We start from the raw sequence: 22,594 nt of genomic DNA, 5'->3' as shown, positions 1-22,594 counted from the left end.
GATCGAGCAGAATTCTTCGCTCACCATCCACGAATACAATGATAAAGGCAAGGCTGTGTGGGCTAGATTGCTTTCCCAGTTTTCCCTGGGATTATCTGAAATTCGCCGAACAATTAGTTGATTGTGCGATATTGCACCAACATGACGTTGATTGTATCACTGTTGCTCGTGGCGCTCAGCACTAAGCTGTGTGAAGGATCATTCTCGTTGCTAAGCGAACCACGGCAAACCTGCGCCGGATACAAGGGCATTGCGGACGCGATTGCGGCCCTCACTCAGTCCCTTCCAGGCCAGTCACCAACGTCCGTAGACCCGTTGCTAGGAATGCAATCAAGCTTGCAGGACCTCCTGCGCTTGGTGACGGTCCATCAGTCCTGTGACGAAATCACCGGTCCTCCGGGATTGTACTACGTCCGTGATGGCAACGACGAACCAACGCAGTACTATTGCCAGACACAACTGCTGGGCGGAGGCTGGACCGTGATACAGCGTCGAACAAACGGGATGGCCAACTTCACGCGCAGCTTCAACGAGTACCGGGACGGTTTTGGGCATCCTGACCAGGAATTTTGGATCGGTCTGACGCGCCTGAATCGCATTACGTCGTTAACGCAGTACGAGCTCGCTATCCTGATGGATGCCTTCGATGGTTCCACGGCGACGGTTCGGTACACCAGCTTCAAAGTCGCTCCCGCCACGGACAACTTTCGATTGGTAACGTTGAGCGGGTTTTCCGGCACCACTGGAAACTCGATGAGCACGTCCGTTGGCAAGACATTCTCCACCTTCGATCGGGATAGCGATGCGGCCACGTTAAACTGTGCGGATGCTTCGAAAGGAGGCTGGTGGTTTGGCGCTTGCGGTGACAGGTAGGAACGGAAAAAGTGGAACCAATGCGTTATAATTGAGTTGGAATCGTGTTGAGTACGGAATAATGTTTCTTCGTGCGTGCAATACTTTCCAGCAACCTGAACGGATGCTATTGCGGTGCCAATCCAACCACGACTCCCAGGACGGCGATGATATGGGTTGCGTTCAAGGGCGCATCTCAACCGCTGAAGGGTTCTCAAATGCTGATTCGCAAAAAGCGAGCCTGAGCTCAACTCTGAGGAACACTAATGAGGAAATAAAGCGTGTACATTTTTCCAAGCGTTTACGTGGAGTGATTTGTATTTATCAACGTTTATCATGTGTCATCGTCTTGGCGGAGTTAAAATAGAAAATAGTACTCTTTTATGCTGAATCATGTTCAACGCGGTTCTAAATCAATTTCCTTTCTTTTTATTGATGATTCTTTTCACTTTTCGAACACCGTTGACATTGTTGATATGAGCACACGGTATGACATCGTACTATTTCGATCGATTTTCCCATTAGTAGATCATTATCCCAATCGACGAATCATCATTCGCGAGCTCTTTAATGAGTACGCGTCCCCACGGAACAATTCCCACGTCATTCCTTTTCCGTACTGCAAGGTGGAACCGTTGAGATACTGACCGTTGAGATTGCTAGGGAGCAAAGAAAGAGCATTTAGGAGTCGCAAACCATCAAAATCAGATCATCGCAGACTTACCTATCGTGACAGCGCGAGTACCACCAGGCGCCAGTGAACTGTACCGCACAGTTGACCGGATACAAATCGTTGTCCCTATCCGTTGTCGTAAAAGCCATATTCAAGTGGACTCGCAAGGAATCTCCCGCCGTGCCACTGTACGTTCCGAGCACGTTCATGCGATAGAGCTCGGTTTCATCACCGATCTGGAAGGCGGAATACTTGGCAAACTTCGTTACACCGTCAAAGTCCTCCATGACGATCGCCAGCTCGTGTGGTGCGAGATTCGTTGCTCGGTACAGGTTGTTAAGACCCCACCAGAACTCTCCGCTTTTCATGTCACCAAAACCATTCTGGTAGGCGCTCCACATGAGCAGGAAATCGGTTTTACCGTTGAATCGTCGCTGAAACACTTGCCAACCGCCACCATCGTACTCCATGTCACAGTACGCGTACTGACCGTCACGGAACTCGCCTCGGAGCAGATACAGGCCCGATGGTGAGCCAGAGGGCACGTCAGCACATGTCTTGTAGGTGTTAGATCCAAACGCACCAGATTCCTTGATCTTGTTTGTTATTTGATTCACCAGTGCGATCAAATCGGCCGGCTTCAGGTAGGTAGCGGGCACAGAGGCTAAATTGTTCACGGCCGCCTTCAGCAGGTCTAGATTGGTTAGGGCAGGCTCGGAATCAAAACACAACGACTGGGGAAAGTCGCAATGGGTTGAAAGTCCTCCCCGAGCTAAGCCCAATAGCAGCAATGTAGTGGCGAACCACATTCTGGATCTGATCGTGGTTTCGTACTAAGTGTTTTGAAGCGTATTCGCAAACCTTGCAGAAAATCTCCACCGTCTGTCTGTTTGAACAAGTGGTGATGGCCAAAAAGCCTCCCAATGGACCCGTAATCTAAAACTGTCATGCAGATTGCATGTAAAATATTTACTAAATTCTGTGTCGAATGTTGACCTATTTATTATTGGGAGCAGTTTGAATTTATTGCCGTTTGCGTGTGTGGAAAAATGATAACAAAGGATTCATAAGCTGCATTGCATTAGTTAGAAGCTTTCCTGACGTGCTTTCTGTAGAATATATTCACGAAGCTTTTAGAATATGTTTACGCTTGCAGTAAGGCGAACTTTCGATAAAAGCTTTCGGATAAAAAGCTTTTGCTCAGGTATGTACGAAAGTGTTATACGGATCAGATTCAAAATCCTCTCTCGAATATTTATATCAGTTATATTGCTTTTTATATTATTCATATAGTTTTATAAATTATTCAATCAGTTTTAATTTCTTTTATTTAATGCCATATATTGTCATTTTAGATATTCGGTTCTAAATTACAACTTTGATTCAAGTTTATGATAGTAAATATATGCTATTTGTTTTTATATAAAATTTATTGAGTTTAATGATATAAATTGAGAATAGTAATAGTAATAATAAATTATAAATAATAGTTGGCCAGAGTATGTTTGTTTACCATACACCATACGTGATCCTTTTTTTTGCATTATTAAAAAATAGTTGTGGATCGATGTTGAAAAAAGTGTGTTTAATTTGAAAGTAAGATTGTGTATTTTTTATTTTTCCACTAGGTTTTAACTTTCAATTTAAATTCCAACTGAGCAGGGTCAATAATCAATCAATCAAACTATCATTAAAAGCAATTCTACTTTAGGCTTCTAAACGCACAACAATAAAGGACAATAATGCATGTGATCCCAACATTTTTACAAAAGGAAAGGAAAAATGTTTTTGTGTGCATGCTTTATAGTCTCATAATAGATACCCATAGCGAACCTTCTATGAACATGAAATAACAGCGTGTGTGGTAGGTCACACATTTAAAAGTTTTTCTCCTTACGTATTATATTTGTTGAGAAAAATGTTTTTCGCTTCATTATGCTTATTTATACGATATGAATGCCACATACGGGGTTAAAATAATAAAAATAATTAGGAGATATAAGATAGACACACATTCGTGGTAAATCTAATAAAATAAATTAAAAAAATTATGTATTAACGATTTCTAACCCGTTACGCAATCTTTAAATAAAAAAATCAAATTCAAACATTCATACAAAATATAACACACGACAAACAGTATAAATTGAACGTCTATGTACTATATTTCTCGTTTTGAATAGTAGATGATAAATCGGTGTTATGCGAGACATAATTTTATCCGAAAAATTGTCTATAAAAAGATGAATAATTTGTATAAATAGATCGTTTCATGATGCTATACATCCATATTCCATATTATTCCTTCATTACTACATATTTCAAGACCATCATTTTAATTTTTCCAATCACTTACTTTAGTCTAAAAAACATTTAACGTTCAAACATAAGCATTTTTTCGATCAATGACATCGTTCAGTTGAGTGAAATTTAACGTTGGCCGAACTTTACGAGAATATTTGCGAAATGTTAGCTCTCATGCCAACGCGTGTTGGTTCTAGATGCTCCTCTGCGCTGCTTAAGGTGCGAACGCGAATCATCGAAAAAACACCCAACAGGACACTTATCCCTCCAATGCTCGCGTGTGTCAAAACACGGGCCACAATTCATAAGATGGATTTCGTGTGGATTAAAAATTATCCGTACAACAAAAACGAAATAAAAAGCAGCTCGTCGCTCGCCGTTCGCCTCTTCTCTCGGGGACCATGTGTCTGTCGTATTTCGTTCGATTGGCCTGTCAACCGTCATCCTTTCGACCCCGCGCAAAAGGTGATTTGTCACTACACTTGCTCCCGTAAGGTGAATGAAAAAGTAAATCAAACCGGTGGCCCCCAAGCAGCCAACGATGTAATCGCGTCCCCGGCGTTCCTTGCCTGCAGGCTCACACGGCCAACCAAACAGCGGCAGCATCACGGTAGGCTCATACATCATGATTAATTTCAACCGGCGTATCTCGGGGCTTCCAATGGTGCGTACTTTGTTGTCGACTGGCCCGCGATTATCTCGCGACTGTTTCCATTGCACTGACATTGATCATCTTCCCCATACTCGGCTCGGCGGAGATCCGGGACGCAGTGCGGATCAACGAATTTTTGTTTTCTCCTCTTCCCTTCCAATTCGGAAGCTACCTGTCTCATCATTATCGAGTTTGAAAGGCGTCTTGCTCGCGGACGAAAATAAATGCGCACGGAAAGTGGAGGAAAAAAAATGAATACACTCCAACTCAGGCACGATCGCAGAATCCGGTCGACGAGATCACTCAATTCCCTCGTGCTTAGTCCCCCTGGCTGGGCTGGAACGCGAGCACCGGTGGTCGCGTCAGAAAACGGATCCCGTCAAAAACAAATATATCATTCTTTGCGCCAGATCGGTCGCATTGAGTCCCCGATCCTCCTGAAGTGTGCGCCGGCAAGTTGAGGTTTGTCATTTCCCTCGTGTATGCAGTCCTGGATGGTGGCTCGAATGGTTTTTATGAATGAACAAGCATACTGGTTCCCGATAGGGCATAGAAGGAGAGCACAAAAGAGTCGTAGATCACGATGCCTTGGCATCGTGCATCACCGCAAACCCGAAACAAACCACCGGAGAGTCGCATGTGTGTTTGTCCCAACCGGTTGTGAGACAAATTGGGCGATATAAATCATTCCGTGTCAGGTGAGCAATTGACACGGCGGTATTAGACGTGGTCGTAGAAAGAGCTACTCTAAGAAGCAGAGGATGTTTTGTACAATCATTTGTTCCTCGCGCTAGACAAAGGAGCCATTTCAAACGAAGAGGAGGATCACAATAATGTACATAATGTCGTTTCAAAGATCCTAACTGTCAGAGGAATAAACAAATTTTGCAAGCGATGCCTTCAACTAATTAGCAAATGTAAGTTTTCTGACGCATTCTGAAACTATGTTCAAATTTGTTTGAAATGTCTCAAAAATTCTCTCGGTGATCGTATACCCGATCAACAAACTTCAAATTCAAACGTTTTGACATGTGACATTCCACACGCGAATCCTATCGTTTGACAGCGGCTGATACTATCAAATCCACTACAAAACGCAAGTCCTATCACGGTCCCAGAGTCAAGGTGTAATGCGGTTCGTTTGTGTCAAAAAATGTTTCACACTTTATTGAACGATTGCTGTTTGCTTGTGGTATATTATAGCTAAAAGTGTCAGCGTGAAAACGCTCAGTAACCGGAGCCTTCCCTGTGTCGGATCATCATTCGCGTCTTCTTCAGACTGTAGTTGTATCCACGGAACGAGGCCCAGTAGATACCCGTCTTCTCGAGCGTGGGTCCGTTCAGATACAGACCGTTCAGATTGCTGTCACCGCAAGACTTGTACCACCAGGCACCATGCGTGATGGCGGCACAGTTCTGGTCGAACTTGTCGTTGTCGTAATCGTACGTGGAGAAGCGCATACCCTCCGCCTCGAACGAGTCACCGGCGCTGCCGATGAACGACTTCAGCTTGATGATCTTGTACTGATCGGCCTCGCCGGCAATCGAGAATATGTCGTACTTGGCGTAGGTGATGTTCTTGTCGAAGTCCTCCAACACGACCAGCAGCTGAGCAGCTCCACCGCTCGTGAACTGGTGGATGCGATCAAGACCCAACCAGTACTCACCGCCCTCGTTGTTGCCGAAACCGTACTTGTACTCCCTCCATGGACGGTAGAAGTCAACGCTGCCATCGAAACGGTTCTGGATGACCATCCATCTGCCGCCATAGTCCAGCATACAGATCACCTTGACTGGTTTGTAGAAGTTGGCCTTGATCCAGTAGCTGCCCGTTTTCTTGATGTTGGGATCTTCGCAGGACGAGTAGATACGATCATCACCGACCTTCTCCTTCTTCGTGTAGCTGCACTTCAGCCCGAACAGCGCCTCCGTCAGGTAGGTCCTGTCTGGGATGTTCTGCTGGAACTGCGTCAGTTCACTGAGAGGTGAATAAAAGAGCCCGTTAGCGAGCGATCCTTCCGATAACGACGATCCGGTACTGCTGCAACGATACTCACTCGACATCCGACTGGATGATGGTCAGGTTCTGGCGCACAATGTTCAGCTGGTTGTCGACAGCGTTGGCCAGCAGCTGCGTCTGAGCCGACACGAACGCGACCTTCTCCGTTTCCTTGTGGATGGTTCCCACATCGGTTTGGATGCTGTCAGCCTTGATCTCCAGGTCCAGCAGCGATTTGATGATCTTCTCATCAAGATCATCGATCTGATCGATGATATCCTTGCAGTTGCACTTCGGCGGAGGCTTCGGCTTCGGGAAGTCGTACTCCGACGATGGTCGTGGTGGTGGACGCGTAGGATAAGAACCTCCATAACCACCGCTCTCATAACCACCACTGCCGCCATAACCACCACTGCTGCCGTAACCACCGCTTTCGTAGCCACCGCTCTCGTAGCCACCACTGGAACCGTAACCACCACCGCCATAGCCAATCTGGGACGGAGCATAGTTGGCCGGACGGTACTCGTTCGGTTCGCTACCGTGCACTACGTTGTAGTAGCTGTAACCGCGCACATCGTCGTCATCATCGGCCGGCTTGTCGTCACTGGCCTTGATCTCCTCGACGATCTCCTCCGGGACCTTTTCTTCCTTGTTCTCGGTCGTATCGGCACTAGCCAGCGCCAGCGCCAGCGTTAGAACTAGGAAGAACCCTCTCATGCTGTGTCTCTGTGTCTCTGCGAAACCAGCCGTCGGACGATACTGATACCGAGTGTCCGCTGGTCGGTTCAATTTATAGCAAATTTCGCATCCACAACCCTATCACCGGTCCACCGGTACCGTTACCTGACCATATCCCCTTCGTGGGGTCACTTCTACCACCCTCCCCCCCAACATATCCCGCTGCAGGTCCCACGATCCTGCTCCAGCTGATAATTTATGGCGCTGGCACGAATAACATCCCGCACCGGGATTCGGGAATCGGGGAGCACGCGAGATAGCTGGCTAATTTCCTTTGCCAAAAAGTTGCTTCCCTCCGCGGTGGCGTAGAACTCGCGTGGTCACAATTCCACCTTCCCACGGGCTAAACCGGCGTCCGGTGTATTCATTAGCGCACCGCTGCTCGATCGACCGGTGAAAGAGACCCCAAAATTGGCCCATTTCTTCCCAAAAATATGCAAATGCCCCTCTGCCGATGGTGCCTATTTCAGCGCGAGCAAGAACTGGTTCTAACCTCCTCTCCAGGTCCGTAGTAATCGTAGCAAAATCGCTAGAAATAAAACAGAGTAGCGCTCTTTTTTTTTTGTTAACTCGTGCGTCACAACCGATCGCGCTCGCGGTGTTTGATTTCGATCGTCCTCATATCGATGCGCGTGCGCGTTGGAGCCCAAATTTAAAATAGGAAAAAAAAAAAGCTGAGCACCAATCTCCCCCCCCACCGATAGTTGGCGGTTCATGCTGCGCTGGTAAAGGCAAAACACAAAACTCTCCCGGAAAAGCTGCCTTTTCGCCTGCCTTTGGCGCATGGGAGCATCAATTAATGCGGTTATGTTTGGGCCTGATTTTGGGTGCGATTTTTTGTTGTTATTTTTTATATGACTCTAGCGGGGCGTGTTATTCTACCGCGGTCAGTGACATCGAGATTAATGGGAACAGATGGGCCTTTGGCATACAGACGGATGGTTAGGCATAGATAATGCTATATGCCTCACTCCTGCGGGCGATGCCTACGGTGACCCGCTAGGACACGCTGGTGACAAGTTTGCGAATATTATGGCTAACGGTACCATTCGCCCACAGCGCATTATGCAGTAGCATACGGGTTCCGAGTGCTGTGGATTGGAATCCGATCAAAAACAGTGCTGCTACATCGATATGCTTCGAGGGGGTAATGGAATTATGGTGTGCTAGATATCTCCAGATTTGCATCTCTCTAGCAGGCGAAAAAAAACGAATGGAATAATATAGGACATTCAAATCATTGGAAAATAGAACACATTCATATGTGTTTTTACTATTATCTATTTTTATAACTACTGAAAACTATTTGCTCTGTTGTGCCGAAAATTAATAACGCAATTGAATGTCAGTTTCCAATGTTTGAATTTTGGAATTTTTGGTAAAAACACTAACTGAAGTACCTAGGTAAACCTATACAAGTCATAAAAACTCTAACTAAAGTACCTTTGAAGCTCATTTTATACTGCAATCTTTACTAGTTAAATTATCAAATCATTTATTACACCAAGTAATTTCTTACATTTATTTATTAGCACCTTGTCGTGCTTGTTGATGTTTTGTATCTTAAATATGCAGCAATTAATCTGTTATAGGTGATACTATCATTACTCTTTCTGTTATTGTTTCTTGTTAATTAGAATAAATAAGCAATGAAAAAGCTACCAAGAAATACTCTGCATTGTATGATATGTATATTTTCTGACCAAATATAATAAGGTTCCTTATTCCTTATTCTAAAAGTCCCATTTCCAAACTCTTTCAAATTGCTAATGACACAAGTTAATAAAACCCCAGCAACGATCCGATTGTAGATCACAGAAAAGAAAAACATAGGCGAGCGGTATGTGATCCAGAGAAGACCGAAAGAAGTGAGGAAGAATCGCAAATTAGGCAACTCCAGCCCCCGGTCCGTTCCTATACTCGCCAGCAAAGCAATCTTCTAACCCGCGCGTCTCCTAACGGGATCGAACGATCGCGGGACGGCGCTTGACCGCTCCAGAAGAGTATAAAAAGCCGCGATCGCGCTGGCTGGGTGTCAGTTGCGCACCAGATAGCGTTAGAAAGATGAAGGTTTTCGTGCTCATATTAGCAGTTGGCTGCATAGCGAGCCTGGGCTCTGCTGACACCAGCGCCATCTCGCCAAAGTTCGTGAAGCCACCACCAAGTCCCACTAAACCGCCGAAGGGCAGCAGTGACATCGATACATGCGGCTGCAATGAGATCGTAGCCAAGCTGAAGCGGGTCGAGGCGAACCTCCTCAAGCTTATCCTGAATCTGCGCAACAAGTACGGTGCCGTGTACAGCGAGCTGCTGGACATGAAGAAGCACGTCAAGAGTGTGTCCTGGTACGTTGACCAAACGTCCAAAACGGGCAGCGACATCAACGATCAGCTGCTCGAATCTTCCCTCACTCTGTCGGATATCATGCAGTCCATCAGGTATGTTCAGGTTCCGGGATCAGGTGTTCCTAGGGGCTCTCTTTCGCTGTTCTTGCTAACAATCTCTTTGCTTCATCTGTTACTCGTTACAGAGACCTTACCATCAACCAGCAGAGCCTGGTGACGAAGACGTTCCTCACCGAGTCCCTGCTGGATCTGGAAGGTCGTCACGGCGAGTACGTACCTCCAACTCCCGAGGGTGACATGATCTACACGTCCTGCGATGACGAGCGTATCACACAAACCGGTACCTACCTGGTGCAGGACGCTTTCGGCGAGCCCACCAAGTTGATCTGTGTGTTGGACTTCGCACCGGGCGCTTACACCGTCATCCAGAACCGTCAGGATGGTTCGACCGACTTCTACCGCGGTTACAGTGACTACAAGGCCGGATTCGGAGAGTTCGATGGTGGTGACTACTGGTTGGGTCTTGATCGCATCCACAACCTGACCAGCTCGGGCGAATACGAGCTGCTCATCATGTTGGAGGACTTCGAGAAGAACACGACCTTCGCCCGTTACGATTTATTCGCCGTTGGCTCGGGTAACGACTTCTACCCGATTACGATGCTGGCAGGAGCTAGCGGATCTGCCGGAGATTCGTTTGGCTCTGTAAACGGCGTGCTGTTCAGCGCTTACGATCTTGATCTGGATAACAGCGAGAGCAACTGCGCCGTCTCGAACCGTGGTGCCTGGTGGTACACCGACTGCGGCATGAGGTGAGTCCTGCTGTGGCGAGATGTGCTTCACAACAGGAGTACTTTCATCTGACACGTTATGCTTTCCGTTCACAGCAACTTGAACGGTCTCTACCTGAAGGGACTGTCCGGTGGATCCACGGGCATGTTCTGGGAGACGTTCCGTGGCATCAACTACAGTCTTAAGAAGACCCGCATGATGGTTCGACGCAAGCCAATGATGGTATCAACGACCGTAGATCCGAGCACTTCGATGGCCACGGATAGCACCACCATGGCGGGTACTGACTCCACCACTGCCTCGGGTACGGATAGTACCACTGCTTCGGGTACGGATACTACCACATCCGCGGCTACAGAATCCACCACAATGTCAGCTACGGATTCCACCACAGCCGCGGGTACGGACCCTACCACAGAACCGGGTACCACGCCTGCTACGGATACCACAACTCCGGCTGAACAGACTACAGTGCCTGCACGACGTCGTTACTAAAATTATGCAACCAACCCGAAAAGTACATGACGCACTTTAAGTTTAACAGAGAGCAATAAAATAATGATTTTTCATAATCTTAGTCACTTACGAGTTTCGAGTACTTTTTTGAGAAGTGCAGGGTTCTATCGATTTTGAGCATCTTATGCATGGACGGTCGTGTAATGTATGGGACTTTTCACGTTGCCTCATTTGAGCGATATCTCAGCAACATTGTTGCATAATTTGGCTTGTCCAACATTAAAACATCATCTTTGTCTTCTTCTTTGCGAAATTAGATGTAGCCTTCTATATTTACATTATAACACTCCAAAGAGTCACTTCTAATATATTCAAATGTTGACCACATCTTTATAGGCTCTTTCTTTATAGAGTCATATGCCTTTCAGTGAAATACACTTTATACAACCGTCCATTTCGAGAAGCAACGATTGTATGCATTAAAACATCATGTACAATACTTGATTTAAAGGGTCTTTTGATATATACACAAGCTCGAAGTCGTTATAGAACAAATGGTAGTACAATTATATGAATATATTTACCTACTTAAAGCTTATTCTTTTTCTTAAATGCCTCAACAACAACGGTCAAGGCTATCTCTGAGTTGAAATTTTTAACGTAGCCGGATTGTCAATTCTTCGTATGAGCGAGATCAGTCCGAAAATTAAACCCGAAATCATTCTTGTGTTTGTGCCACATGCCAACGCTATTTCTTTCGACAAAAGCGCTCATGATTTAGGTTAAAAAGCCCCCATAGCCACTTTGTTTGAATGCTCCAAGCGATCACTTGAGATTCTGTATTCATGCGACCCTCAGCATAAAAATTCTCGAGCTTCGAGCGGCTCTAAAATCTGCTAAAGATTTAGTCTAAAATAATCAATTAATTTTTTTAGTCATAAATGAGGTTCTAAATGATGATCTCGAGCCCTTGTGAACCGAGCCTTCTAACTGTTTGCTATTTAAATGTAGAAATATTGAAAATACATAAAGCAGTGACATATGACAGTGATAATATGTGAAAGTAGAATGTTTTGTAGTATAAGAAATTAAAAAAAGCTAAAAAATATATGCGATATAAATTAATATTTCTGTAATTAACTTATATATGCTACATTAGTGTAGCTTCATAATGGTTCCATTCGTTCTTTTATTATTCGTTTTTTAGGTTCTTACAATTTATCCATTCCCGGCATTGTATAAGAAATCAAAATCTTTCAACGTTAAGTAGAAAGCTTTGAAAAAATATAATCTTTTTGATTTTTTTTTCTAAAAAATAGCAGAAACATTTTAATATATTGTTGAGCACAACAATTAGATAAAATATTAAACTAAACTCACTGGAATTAAAAATATTACATATACTATATGTAATTTCCATGGTTCAAATCAAGAAAATATTTAATCCAGCACAGTTGAACAATTGACTTGGGTGCTATTGATTTGCAATTGAATATATCCGATGTCAAATGTATGTGATTGGATTAAGTACAGTATTACATTTTTACATGGCGTTCCAAAACGAACGCCTTTTTACATACAGCTGAAACACTTGCTTCATGAAATGGATTTATAATAAAACAAAACGTAATGTAATGATTGTTCGGTGCTAAATAATCTTTAAAATTCTCACAGGCAACGTAATGGTGCACTAGATTGTGCGCCCCCATATTGTTCCATATTTTTGAGAGTTGATTTTCGCTCGGGAAATTATCAATTGCCTGCGCACGAAACTCGTACATTGCATACTTCAGTTGCTTCCGCTGCTATTTGTTTGCCATTCAATTATTTGCAGCTAAATAAAAGAGCAACAAATATTCAAAAAATGAAATTGTATCCTTAAGCAGTTCATAAACTAACGCAGTGTAACGCATAGACGATAAACACGAGGTATGCAATGAGATGAATTATGTGATGAACTCGTTCACTGCATGAATACCCATATCAAGTAACGCACCCATGGCTACGCCTACTTTTTTCATCAGTACGCCGAACAGAAAGCGGGGTTTTAAACGACGGGTAATAGATGTATGGGAAAGTGAACACTTCCTGATTCGCTTTAGCTGGGAGAGTATGCGCCTTCATCTCCCACGTGTTTTCTCTCGAATTATTTTCTCACACTGCATTGATCGCGTGTTCATTCAAATTGAAGATTTAAGGTGTTGATGCTTTTTAAAAACATTGTATCAAATATATGATAGTTTTTATACTGTTTGTTATTTATCGTTGTTTTCGGTCTTTGCACTATTGAGTTGAAATTTCTTTATTTTAAAGATATATCAATTTATGCTCGGATTGAATGATTTCTCAGGTTTTACTATAAATAATAATAAACCGTAACAAAGCAGCATTCTAAATTATGTTGATGTTTGGCATTTACAGTAAAGCTCAGTTTCTTAAAACAAAATCAAAAAATAAAATGAAATAGAAAACATATTATATGTATAACTTAAAAACACACAACCGCGGTAAAACTTTAATGTTCGAATTTTGAAATATAAATTAAAAGATTAAATAAAAATTATATTTTTCAATAATTGCTTGCTGCATTCCTAAACAATCTTAGATTTAATTCTAGTTTGATCTATTTTATTCTGATCACATAGATCTTCTACTAATTATGAACAAAGATTTTGTTATAGAAATACATTATTGTTGCAAGTAATGCAACATGCATAACTTGCAAGTACATAATTGTTGCAAAACTTAGCTATTTTTCCTTCATCGCGTACTAGAGGCTGCTTAAATGATAATTAAAGAGTAGCAAAACAGATGAGTTGTTTGTCAAAGTGTTTTGTATTTCATCTAAGAGTTATTACATTTACCGCAGTAAACCACCTTTGCGGCGTCGTGTACAAAAGTGAAACATTTGTCCAAATATTGTGCCACCGTGCATGACTCCCGGGAGAGGATAAACTTTTCGATCAACGTGAGAGAACGCGCCCTGCAACACAGCATGCAGAGAATGACCACGCGCGCGCCCCCCAATGGAGGCACAGCTCAACCGGCTCGACGTTTCTCGCGTGGCTGCTAACATTATGTTATTTTCCACGCAAAGCAACATTACCAGCACGCAAAGCAAGACGTACGCGCGATCGCTCCGTGAGCCTGTTCTCCGCATGCTCGCGCGCACGTTCGGACTACGTAATATCACGATCGTTTTGCCGTCGTAGTACGGGCACCAGGTGAAAGTACGCACTCAGTACTCGATCTGTCGGTCTAGATCCTGACGCATTTGGATCGTGCGTTTTCGTATCGTTACGTCAGGCATCCGCTCGTGCTCCAAGATCCGAGATCTAGTAGGCATGGTTTGAAGTGAAATTTCGCCGGCAATGTGCTGAGCAAACACGTGTTGATACGGAGGAACCTGTTCAGTTGCGTTATCGATTTTTGTGATGGATGACATCACCGTGAAAAAGCCGTCGTCGGTGCCTCACCGGGTCCGTGTGTGAATGAATGCCATTGTTGAAGTAATCATCCATCGCCAATCGGTACGCGATTGCATGCCAAACTAGCTCAAAATTCAGTAGTGAGTGTTTAGTGACAAACGGTCCACTTCCCGAAGGTGGCCACTGGAAGCGTGTGAAATCCAACCAGCTTCAAGCTCCAACTCCGGAATCCAGAGGCACCCTCGAGGGCCATGCGTCCAACACGCGCCAACGGCTTCTTATCGTGATTAATGTTCTTGCGTTACGTACACCCATCGAAAGTGGTGCGCGGTAGTTCGCTTCTGTGCGGAAGTCGATTGCGTTATCGGATGTGCAAATCGAGCGATTTCTTGGACGCGCATGGTAATGAGATCGGCGTGACTTGCGGCTAAGCCTGGGCGAGACAGTGATAGAGTGGAGTTAGAGTGTGCTGCTCCGACCGGGAGTTCCTCAACATTGGAGCCCATTTGTATGTCTTTGTTCCTCTTTCTAATTGTGTAGAACAAATTTGTGCGTGACCGAGGGTGCCATTTATTGTTTGTGCACTTTAGACTAGTCCAAGGAAACACCTGGGTTTGGTTCGGCCTGGTGCTAATTGGAGCATACTTTGTCGGTATCGTTTTATGGATACAACAGGCGATCAAATCGTACCGTCCACAAGCTTTTGGGTAATGCAGGTGAGTTTATTTTTGTTATTTCAAATGAACATTTTTTCCGCAGCGTTTCAGTTGAGTTTTGAAAAGGTGTAGAGGAGATATAAAAATGAAGATTATATCATGAAAAGTGTACTTAACTTGTTTGCGGAACTTGAAAGCTCATGGAATGTTGTAACAGGTTAAAGTATTTGTTTGAATTGGTTTGTTTGATTTTCCATTATAAAACAAGCCTTCTAAACACACTATCTGTGCTCTTGATAATGGTGTAAAACAGCAGAAACAAATCATTAGTTATCAATCTTAAGTGACTAGGGAAAAAATATTGATTCATAGCATTATTTTTCTCGATGAAAATTATGCTTCACAACGATTGATAGATTGACGATTATTCATTCGCATTGAATAACACACCATATCATGTCGGGTATAAACTCATTAGTGAACAGTGATAAAGTTGCTAATCATGTGATAACGACGATAATGAAGTAGTTAAACAATGTGCTTCTATTTACTCCGAGTGCTTTATGGTGGGCTTTTTCCTACAAAAACCCTCTAGGTTGATATGTACTCGTTGTCCTGAAACCCTCTTCAATGCTGTTGCAAATCCATCCTGCTCTCGAGCCCAGCTAAAGATGCACTTACTTTCTACACAAATATTTGTCAAATGAAGCCACCGTGCATTCGCTCGTAACGGACACCGACCCCTCAGAGGGTCACCCAACCAAAGGGCCGTGAAATTCCGTCGGCCTTCCGTACCGTACCGATGCGCTCGCTCCCATCATACGCCACGTGCATTTAATTATTAGCTTTAGACGCGCGTTAAAAGCCGCACATCGATAGGCAAAATAAATTATTATCTACGCGACCGCGCGCGGAACGAACGAGGTGAATGAAAATGAAGGAACAGCGATCAGCGAGCCCTCGGAAAATCAATGATTTCTATCAATAATCCCGGCGGCACGAGGCGCAGATCATCAATAAATTAAAACCACGCAGGTTCGTGGCGCATGATGATGGTGATTAGTTTGCGCGCGATCCTCGCCAGACGGACGTCTCGCGTCTGTTTGCTAGACCAACCGTCTGGTAGGAGTCGTGCAAGCGAACGAACGAGCCAGAGTGGCGCGTTTGAAAACCAGGGCAAATGGGGCACGATCATGCCGCAGGTTGGCTCCGATGATGCTGAAGAAGACGCGTGCATCTCGGCGAGTTTTGGGATCGCTGGAAAAAAGAGAGAAAGAGAGTGTGAGTGAACGAGAGGAACCACATTTTTGGGCGGTTTTAATCGATGGTTATATTATGCGAAATTTACGGCCCCACACCGATCGATCAAACAAATCGATGGCCATGATGATGATGACAGTGTCGTCTCGGTTCGTGAGGTGAACCGTGAGCGAATTTCCATATCACCAGGCTCGTGCGGAGTGCCCGTCAGGTGTGCTCGCAATAGTCGCTGATCGATGGTACACGTAGCCCCCAACATCGCTTGGGTGAGTTATTTTCCGACCATTTCGGGGTTTTGATAGAGCCACGAGGCAGTTCCTGCGATGGGTGATCATTTGTCTTTGGGTTGGTTAATCTGAATGAGCAGACTTTATCGAGCAGTTGATGGGCATCGCGGTGTTTGCGATACAGCTGTATTTGTCGGATTTATTTTCAACGTGCCGGATATGGGGAGTTATCGCGCAAATTAATGGCAATATGTGGGGTTTGCTTAACGAGCATAATATCATTTTTGAATACGATTTTCTAAGGTTAGCTCTGATGATACGCTACACCAATTGAAAATTCTTCAGAAACAAATTGCTAAAATTCAAATCAAAACGGTTGATTTGAAAAAAGTTTTTTCAAACACATTTCTTTTACCTGTAAAAATAACTAATCTTACTAGGAAACCCCGGAAAGCCCAGTATCACGAACACACGACCCTGTTATTTAGACACCACGTAGATAGTTTCAGCTTCCCAACATAGAAACAACAGCGTGCAACAACCTGCACTCTCAGTATGCACCAACTGCAACCAACTGCAGCGATCTACAAAACGCAAAGGTCAAATGTCGGCTTCACCTGCGCAAACCGCCCGCCGATTCCGCCAATGCAAACGCCGAAAAACCTGTTTGCGCAAAACCATGCACATAATGCACATTAGTGAAAACCTTTTTCCCGAAGACAAACGTCGTGATACCGAGGGGAATCGAAACGATGCTACTAGCGCTCCTGCAGTTTGCAATCGGGTGTCGCAATTGCGATACTTTCCGTGTTCGTTTGGTTTTATTTTTTCTCTTTTCACTCGCTCCCAAATGTCAGCATCGATACGGCGATGCGGGATGCGATGCAGGTGCAACTGCATTTTTCATGATTTTCCACAGCCCCCGCGGTTCGGATCCTGCATCGGTGGATTATGCAACCGATTGCAATTTGCTGCACCAGACGGCAGCAAAACCCCTCTCGGTGGCAGCGAAATGGAAACACAAATGCACCGATGTTTAGTCAAATGTCACACCATTGACACATTACCGTTTTTTTGTTGTTGTTTTGTTTCCTCAAATGTTCGATGTTGTTTTTTTTGCCTAACCTCTCGCATCCAGCCCTCGAATGGGACATTGTTTTTTATTTTTGCACACGCTTCTCCTTCATCCGCTCGAGACGAGACGCAACCCAAGGAGATTCGATTCGACGATCGCGTGATAAAGGCCGGACGGAAAGGGGCACGATCGCAACTACTTCATTGCGCCTCCCAGCTGCCACCCACACCTTCGGTGCGTTTCACAGGGACGGTTTTTCCCTCCGATTTTCCGTTCGCGAGAAACGATTAGACAACGAGTGACCTCGCTTAGCCGATCATTCCGTTGGCAGGTTTTGCGATTGTTTCGATCGCGATCTGCTGTCGTGGTTGTGCAGGCGTACGTAGATGACCCCTTAGTGTATATGTCAGTGGCAGGCGACTCTTAAGCGCTCGACCCATCGGTATAGACATCGACCAGATGTCACCAACTGCTGGAGCTACTCGATCGTTCTCCTTTGTGGCTATTTGCACACCTTCTAAGCGGTTTGTGGCACAAATTCACGCGACGTGAAACATTAAGCCTTCAGTTGAGGAGGCAAAAAATGAGAGCAAAAGCAGTGCGATCCTTCGCTGCATATTCCAGCGCAGGAGAAATTCAGCGCACAGGGCGGAAATTAAAACAAATTCAATTATAGATAATGTCCGTGCGATAGCGTCAACTGGCGCTGTTGTTCACCGTGCAACCCCACACCAGCAAAGCTCAACCCAAAGCAAGCTCGATCGCTCCAATGAAACCGGCAAACCGTAACAAATGGTCGCTTGAGCAGTGGCAACGACAGCAGCAGCACAGGAACATGAATAATTGCATTAAATTTTGTGCAAATGATTCAATTCTTGCCGTCAATTGTTCTGTTTTCGCTGCCCTACCGATCGTTTCGTCCTTCGCCGCCTTCGTTTGCGCCTCCCAGCACCCAGGGTGGTACTGCATCTTTAGGTTCCGCTTGTACGGTTGAGTTCAGCCCGGCGAAACGGCTTGTTGTAATAGGCTGCGGTGAACAACGATCTGATTAATAAATTGAATCACGATTTTTCCTCTGCCACGATGCGATGCGGTTTTGGCTTCGCCTTCCCGTGGTTTTGCCGTCTGAGGGGTCCGTCTTTTCCTCGCGCCTTTTGTTTTGCCCTAGAGTGAGCAAGCGTATTATTTATTTTCCTCCCCGGAACACGCAGCAATCAGAAGGCAGGCCGATTTGTCGCCCTGTAATGATGTATGCGCTCGGTTGGTGCCACAAGGACATTGCAGTGACATAAACATTTCATTCTGCTACCCATCCCCATCCGGATCCGGGCGGGTTCCATTGTGCTCGTGATGTGCTAGGATTTTGTTCGTTTTGCTAAACGATTAATCACCGGCATAAGCATAAGCACCGTATGGGCTTTTTTTCACAAAAGAAAACCCTCCAAGAAGATGCCCTTTATTACAATACCTCCCACAACGTCGGGAAACCCAGGGAAAGAAGAAGTTTCCTTTATTCGATTAATTATTTCGATACCTCGATAGTTCGAGTCTTCGCTAAAGATATCCTTTTGAGAGTGCGCCTGCGATGTTCATGTAACTTTCATTGTTTTACCTCGTCTCTCTCCCTTTCATAAGGCCAACAGGTGTGAAGCACGTCGACCCCTTCGACCCATTCTATGTCGTCAGGCATTTGCATTCATAATCGGTTATAAGTAAAAGTAAAAAGGGGTCCGGGCGCCGACTGTTGCTCACAGCCACTTGTGGAGTCGAATGGGGGTCCGCTTATTGTTATTCCATGCCCTTTCTCTCTCTCTCTCTCTCTCTTTCGTGCCCTCGAAAGGGAAGGCTCGAAGCAAGTCAACAGGTCAAAATGGGAATTGATCGATCTATCAACTCGATCGTAAAAAAAAAAAACTCCCCTCACGTAGGGGTCCAAACAGCGTAAAGACAATGCGCTGAAGGGCGTTCGGTCATCGTGGCGTCAACGGGCGTGAAATTCATGTGAAAAATCGATTTCCCTACCAAAACCAGCGGCGACCGATGCGAGGCTAATTGAAAGCGACATGGGAAAACTCCGATTTTACCCTCACCGTCCATCGATTCACCGAATCGCCCAAGCCAGCTGTCACGCCGTTGGCTTTTCGAGCGTTTTGCAACCAACCAACACCAAAGAGGAAACCGTGCTCAATGCCCACTGCTGTTGGAGGCGGTGGCCTCGGTTAAAAATCAGGTTAAAGTGCAACCCGCGAAGATGCAGCTTTTGGTGGCTTGCAGTGGCCAGAAGACGCGTCCACGTTTGCGCTCATAATTAATCAACCAGCTCGCGAAACCAAAACTCGGTGTCTCGTCGATGTGCATCGCGTAAAATCGCCTCTGTTAGGGCTCTGCCTCTGGGTTGACGGCCTACGCACGAGCCGAGGAATATATGTTACATCCGTAAGCCTGGCTGGTTCCCGCAACCGTAGAAGGCAAAACGACGATTGCACATACGCTCCCTCGCGACACAAGCATTGCACAATTCGCATCCCCGACGGTACGAGAATTCCGCACGAGAATCACAACCACGATCCTCTAAACAAGCCAGCCCCAAAACTGGCCGCCCATGGTACCCGCCGGGGGTTGGGTTTTTTTTCTTGCCGTTATTTGTTTGCACCTTCGCGCGTGCGGTTGACACGAGATGGCGATTTTGTGCGAAGGTTTCTGAGCCCTGCGGGTGCGTTCTCACGCCTGCTGACATTTATGACGCGCGATCTTCGAAACGATCGATTTCGCGTTTGCTGCCCGTTGTGCATCGTAAAGCGATTGACCGAAATGGAAATTCCGTGCTATCGTAGAGGCGTAGTTGTAAAAGCCCAAGGGCGTTATGGGACGGTTATGTGCAGAGGTTTTCGAACATTTTGCGAGGATTTAATAGGGTTTTAGAGGCTTTACTTTGGAACGCGTTTCCACGTTTTTGGAACGCTTCTACCTCGAGCTACTTCAAGTGGAAGAGACAATCGTCAGTGACACCGGTCTATGCTTATCCATGCATTATACACGCCTGCTCAGCGAGCATGAAAACGGTACCTAAACGGTGCGGGAAATATGCATTTCCGTTTCGATCGCGAGGGAGAAAAGCGCACTGCAACCATTCGGTGCATCGAAGCGTGGCGCTGGATTTCGAAATGCTGCCTACCGTGCAAGCCTTCCGCCCGGCCGATGTATTCCCTTATTAATCGAAACCCTTCGGCCGGCCCTTCGCCAAACCTCCAGAAAGGGTTACGATCTTTCGGGGCCAACTTATTGAACTATTGCATCGCGGTGGTGGAAGTTACGACAAAAAAAAATAGGAACAAAATATCTCCCGATGCCCGCCGTAATGAGCGCACAAATTTATCACCTTTTAGGGAACCGTAAGCATGCGCTTCGAGGGTTGCTCGAGGAATCGATTTCAAACCACGCGCCCGGCAACCGTAAAGCCCCGGTTGGAATTGTGCAATCCCTTGCGCAGACCCCCGGACGGTTTCTGAAATGGTTAGCAATAACCCATAAGCACCCACCGGCAATGGTAATGTATTAATTCATTTCCATTCCGACCGCGCTCGGTGGCATTCCGTTCGGTTCGATTCCGAGCTCAACCAGGCGCGCAAAATCGAAAACCATGAGCATGAGCGTCTATTTTGCAGGGACGCAGGGAAAAATTCGTCGCCTCGTGGGCCATCATCAATGTCATCGTTTCGTGCGAAAATGCGCGAAAAAAGCATGCACCGCGTGGCGTAGGCTCAACCGTAATGGCCAACGCCGTGAGCGATCCTGTGAGCTTGTGGGTTGAAAGAAAAATGAAACCCTGGGTTCGCTGATTGGCAGGAAATCCGCTCGGTGGCTGTGAGGGCACGACGATCGCGGAGACATCGCGCAATTAAAATTCGCTAATTCCTTTGCGCCGTGGCTCTGTTGTGATGATTCATCCGCGCTATTCGCCCTAAAGGCGTACGTGGTACGCTTCACACTGCGCTTTAGCCCTTTGCTGTGGATAATTGTGAAAACCAATAACCGACTTATGATGATGATGATGGTGATGCTGGTGTTGCTGCTGGCACGGTGATTTAGAATGCTTCGCAAGGCGAGTGATAAACAGTAATAAGCAACAGCAACGCCTATGGTTTTTGTTTGCCCCGAAGCGATTTTGTCATGAATCCGGCGGAACGAATCAATCCACAAACAGATGCGACTTAAAACGCCCTCGCTTTTGCTGGGGTGGTAACGATCGCGTTGATTCGAAAGCAAATATTTTGCGAACAATTTCTTGTTTGTTTTAAGTATTTCGTACAATTTGTTTGCACACCTTTTGGGGTGCAAATAATTTTCTCTGCCTCACATTTAAATACGTTATTATTTTGTATTGAGATTTGGTTGGATCAATTTAGAAAAACCCCAGAGCGAACGAATGTATATATAGATTTTGGGGAGTCTTCATAACAAATATTACACTGACATCTAGCTCAAGTGCACATCGAGCTACTCAAGTGCATCGAGCACCGTTGCAACGGCTGGCGAGCAATAATTTGTTTAGTTTATAAAAGCGAGAAGCATGGGAAGTTGAACGGTCTATTGATTGGTGCAATATATTCTCCCCACGCGTATTGATCGCGTTCGTTAATGTTTTGTTCTCTCATTTGCCGGGGCAGTTGACGAGCTTTTCCATGACGAAGGGTGCACTCATCCCGAACGGAATTGAGCTTCCACAAAAATTCCGCGTACCAAAACGAACGCATGACCGGGCGCGATCAGTGAAGCGAAAAATATTCATGCTCATGCCGGCCAAACCAAACGAAAAAAAAACAGGGGAATAAATTAGTTTTAATATTCCCAACCGCCCCGTATCACATGGCACCGAAAGAACGACAGAATCGATCAATGTTTGGTGTGCTTATTTCGAGTTAATGCTCATCCGGACCGTGCACACATCACGAAGGGTCGCTAAAGAAGACCGTTGTCGCGGTGACGGCTGTCTCTGCGGAAGTGAGCATCGGATGGTGCCGGGAATTGGAGTTTCTTCCCAAGGTAGAGCGGCCTCTCGCAAACTTATCGACCTTATCGAGACAAACTTCGAACGTCGTTAGCTCTAGCGTCCCTGCGTTTCTGGTCGGTGGGGGCT

General features: G+C 45.5%; 5 protein-coding genes across 5 annotated transcripts in view; 3 read left to right on the top strand and 2 right to left on the bottom strand.

Annotated features, from left to right (window-relative positions):
- Positions 1–141: 141 nt before the first annotated feature.
- On the top strand, positions 142–1,097 carry LOC128726628 (angiopoietin-related protein 1-like). Its single transcript, XM_053820445.1, has 2 exons — positions 142–869; positions 965–1,097. Exons 1-2 carry the CDS (start codon positions 142–144, stop codon positions 1,095–1,097), a joined length of 861 nt encoding a protein of 286 aa, XP_053676420.1.
- Positions 1,098–1,384: 287 nt separating this feature from the next.
- Positions 1,385–2,334, bottom strand: LOC128724393 (ficolin-1-like). Its single transcript, XM_053818119.1, has 2 exons — positions 1,577–2,334; positions 1,385–1,511 (listed from the first exon to the last, which is right to left on the bottom strand). Exons 1-2 carry the CDS (start codon positions 2,332–2,334, stop codon positions 1,385–1,387), a joined length of 885 nt encoding a protein of 294 aa, XP_053674094.1.
- Positions 2,335–5,708: 3,374 nt separating this feature from the next.
- Positions 5,709–7,197, bottom strand: LOC128726733 (angiopoietin-1-like). Its single transcript, XM_053820558.1, has 2 exons — positions 6,539–7,197; positions 5,709–6,459 (listed from the first exon to the last, which is right to left on the bottom strand). Exons 1-2 carry the CDS (start codon positions 7,195–7,197, stop codon positions 5,709–5,711), a joined length of 1,410 nt encoding a protein of 469 aa, XP_053676533.1.
- A 2,085-nt stretch (positions 7,198–9,282) lies between these two features.
- LOC128724392 (angiopoietin-1-like) lies at positions 9,283–10,850 on the top strand. Its single transcript, XM_053818118.1, has 3 exons — positions 9,283–9,656; positions 9,749–10,375; positions 10,451–10,850. Exons 1-3 carry the CDS (start codon positions 9,283–9,285, stop codon positions 10,848–10,850), a joined length of 1,401 nt encoding a protein of 466 aa, XP_053674093.1.
- A 4,051-nt stretch (positions 10,851–14,901) lies between these two features.
- LOC128725362 (dendritic arbor reduction protein 1) overlaps positions 14,902–22,594 on the top strand; it is an 88,334-nt gene continuing 80,641 nt past the window's right edge. The window contains exon 1 of the mRNA XM_053819102.1: positions 14,902–14,955. Within this exon, the coding sequence (XP_053675077.1) occupies positions 14,902–14,955 (54 nt within the window). The remainder of the gene's footprint in view (positions 14,956–22,594) is intronic.

This window comes from Anopheles nili, chromosome 3 (assembly GCF_943737925.1).
Source record: "Anopheles nili chromosome 3, idAnoNiliSN_F5_01, whole genome shotgun sequence".
Lineage (NCBI taxonomy): Eukaryota > Metazoa > Arthropoda > Insecta > Diptera > Culicidae > Anopheles > Anopheles nili.
The sequence above is the reverse complement of the archived record's forward strand: the minus strand, read 5'-3'. Positions and strand labels throughout refer to the sequence as shown.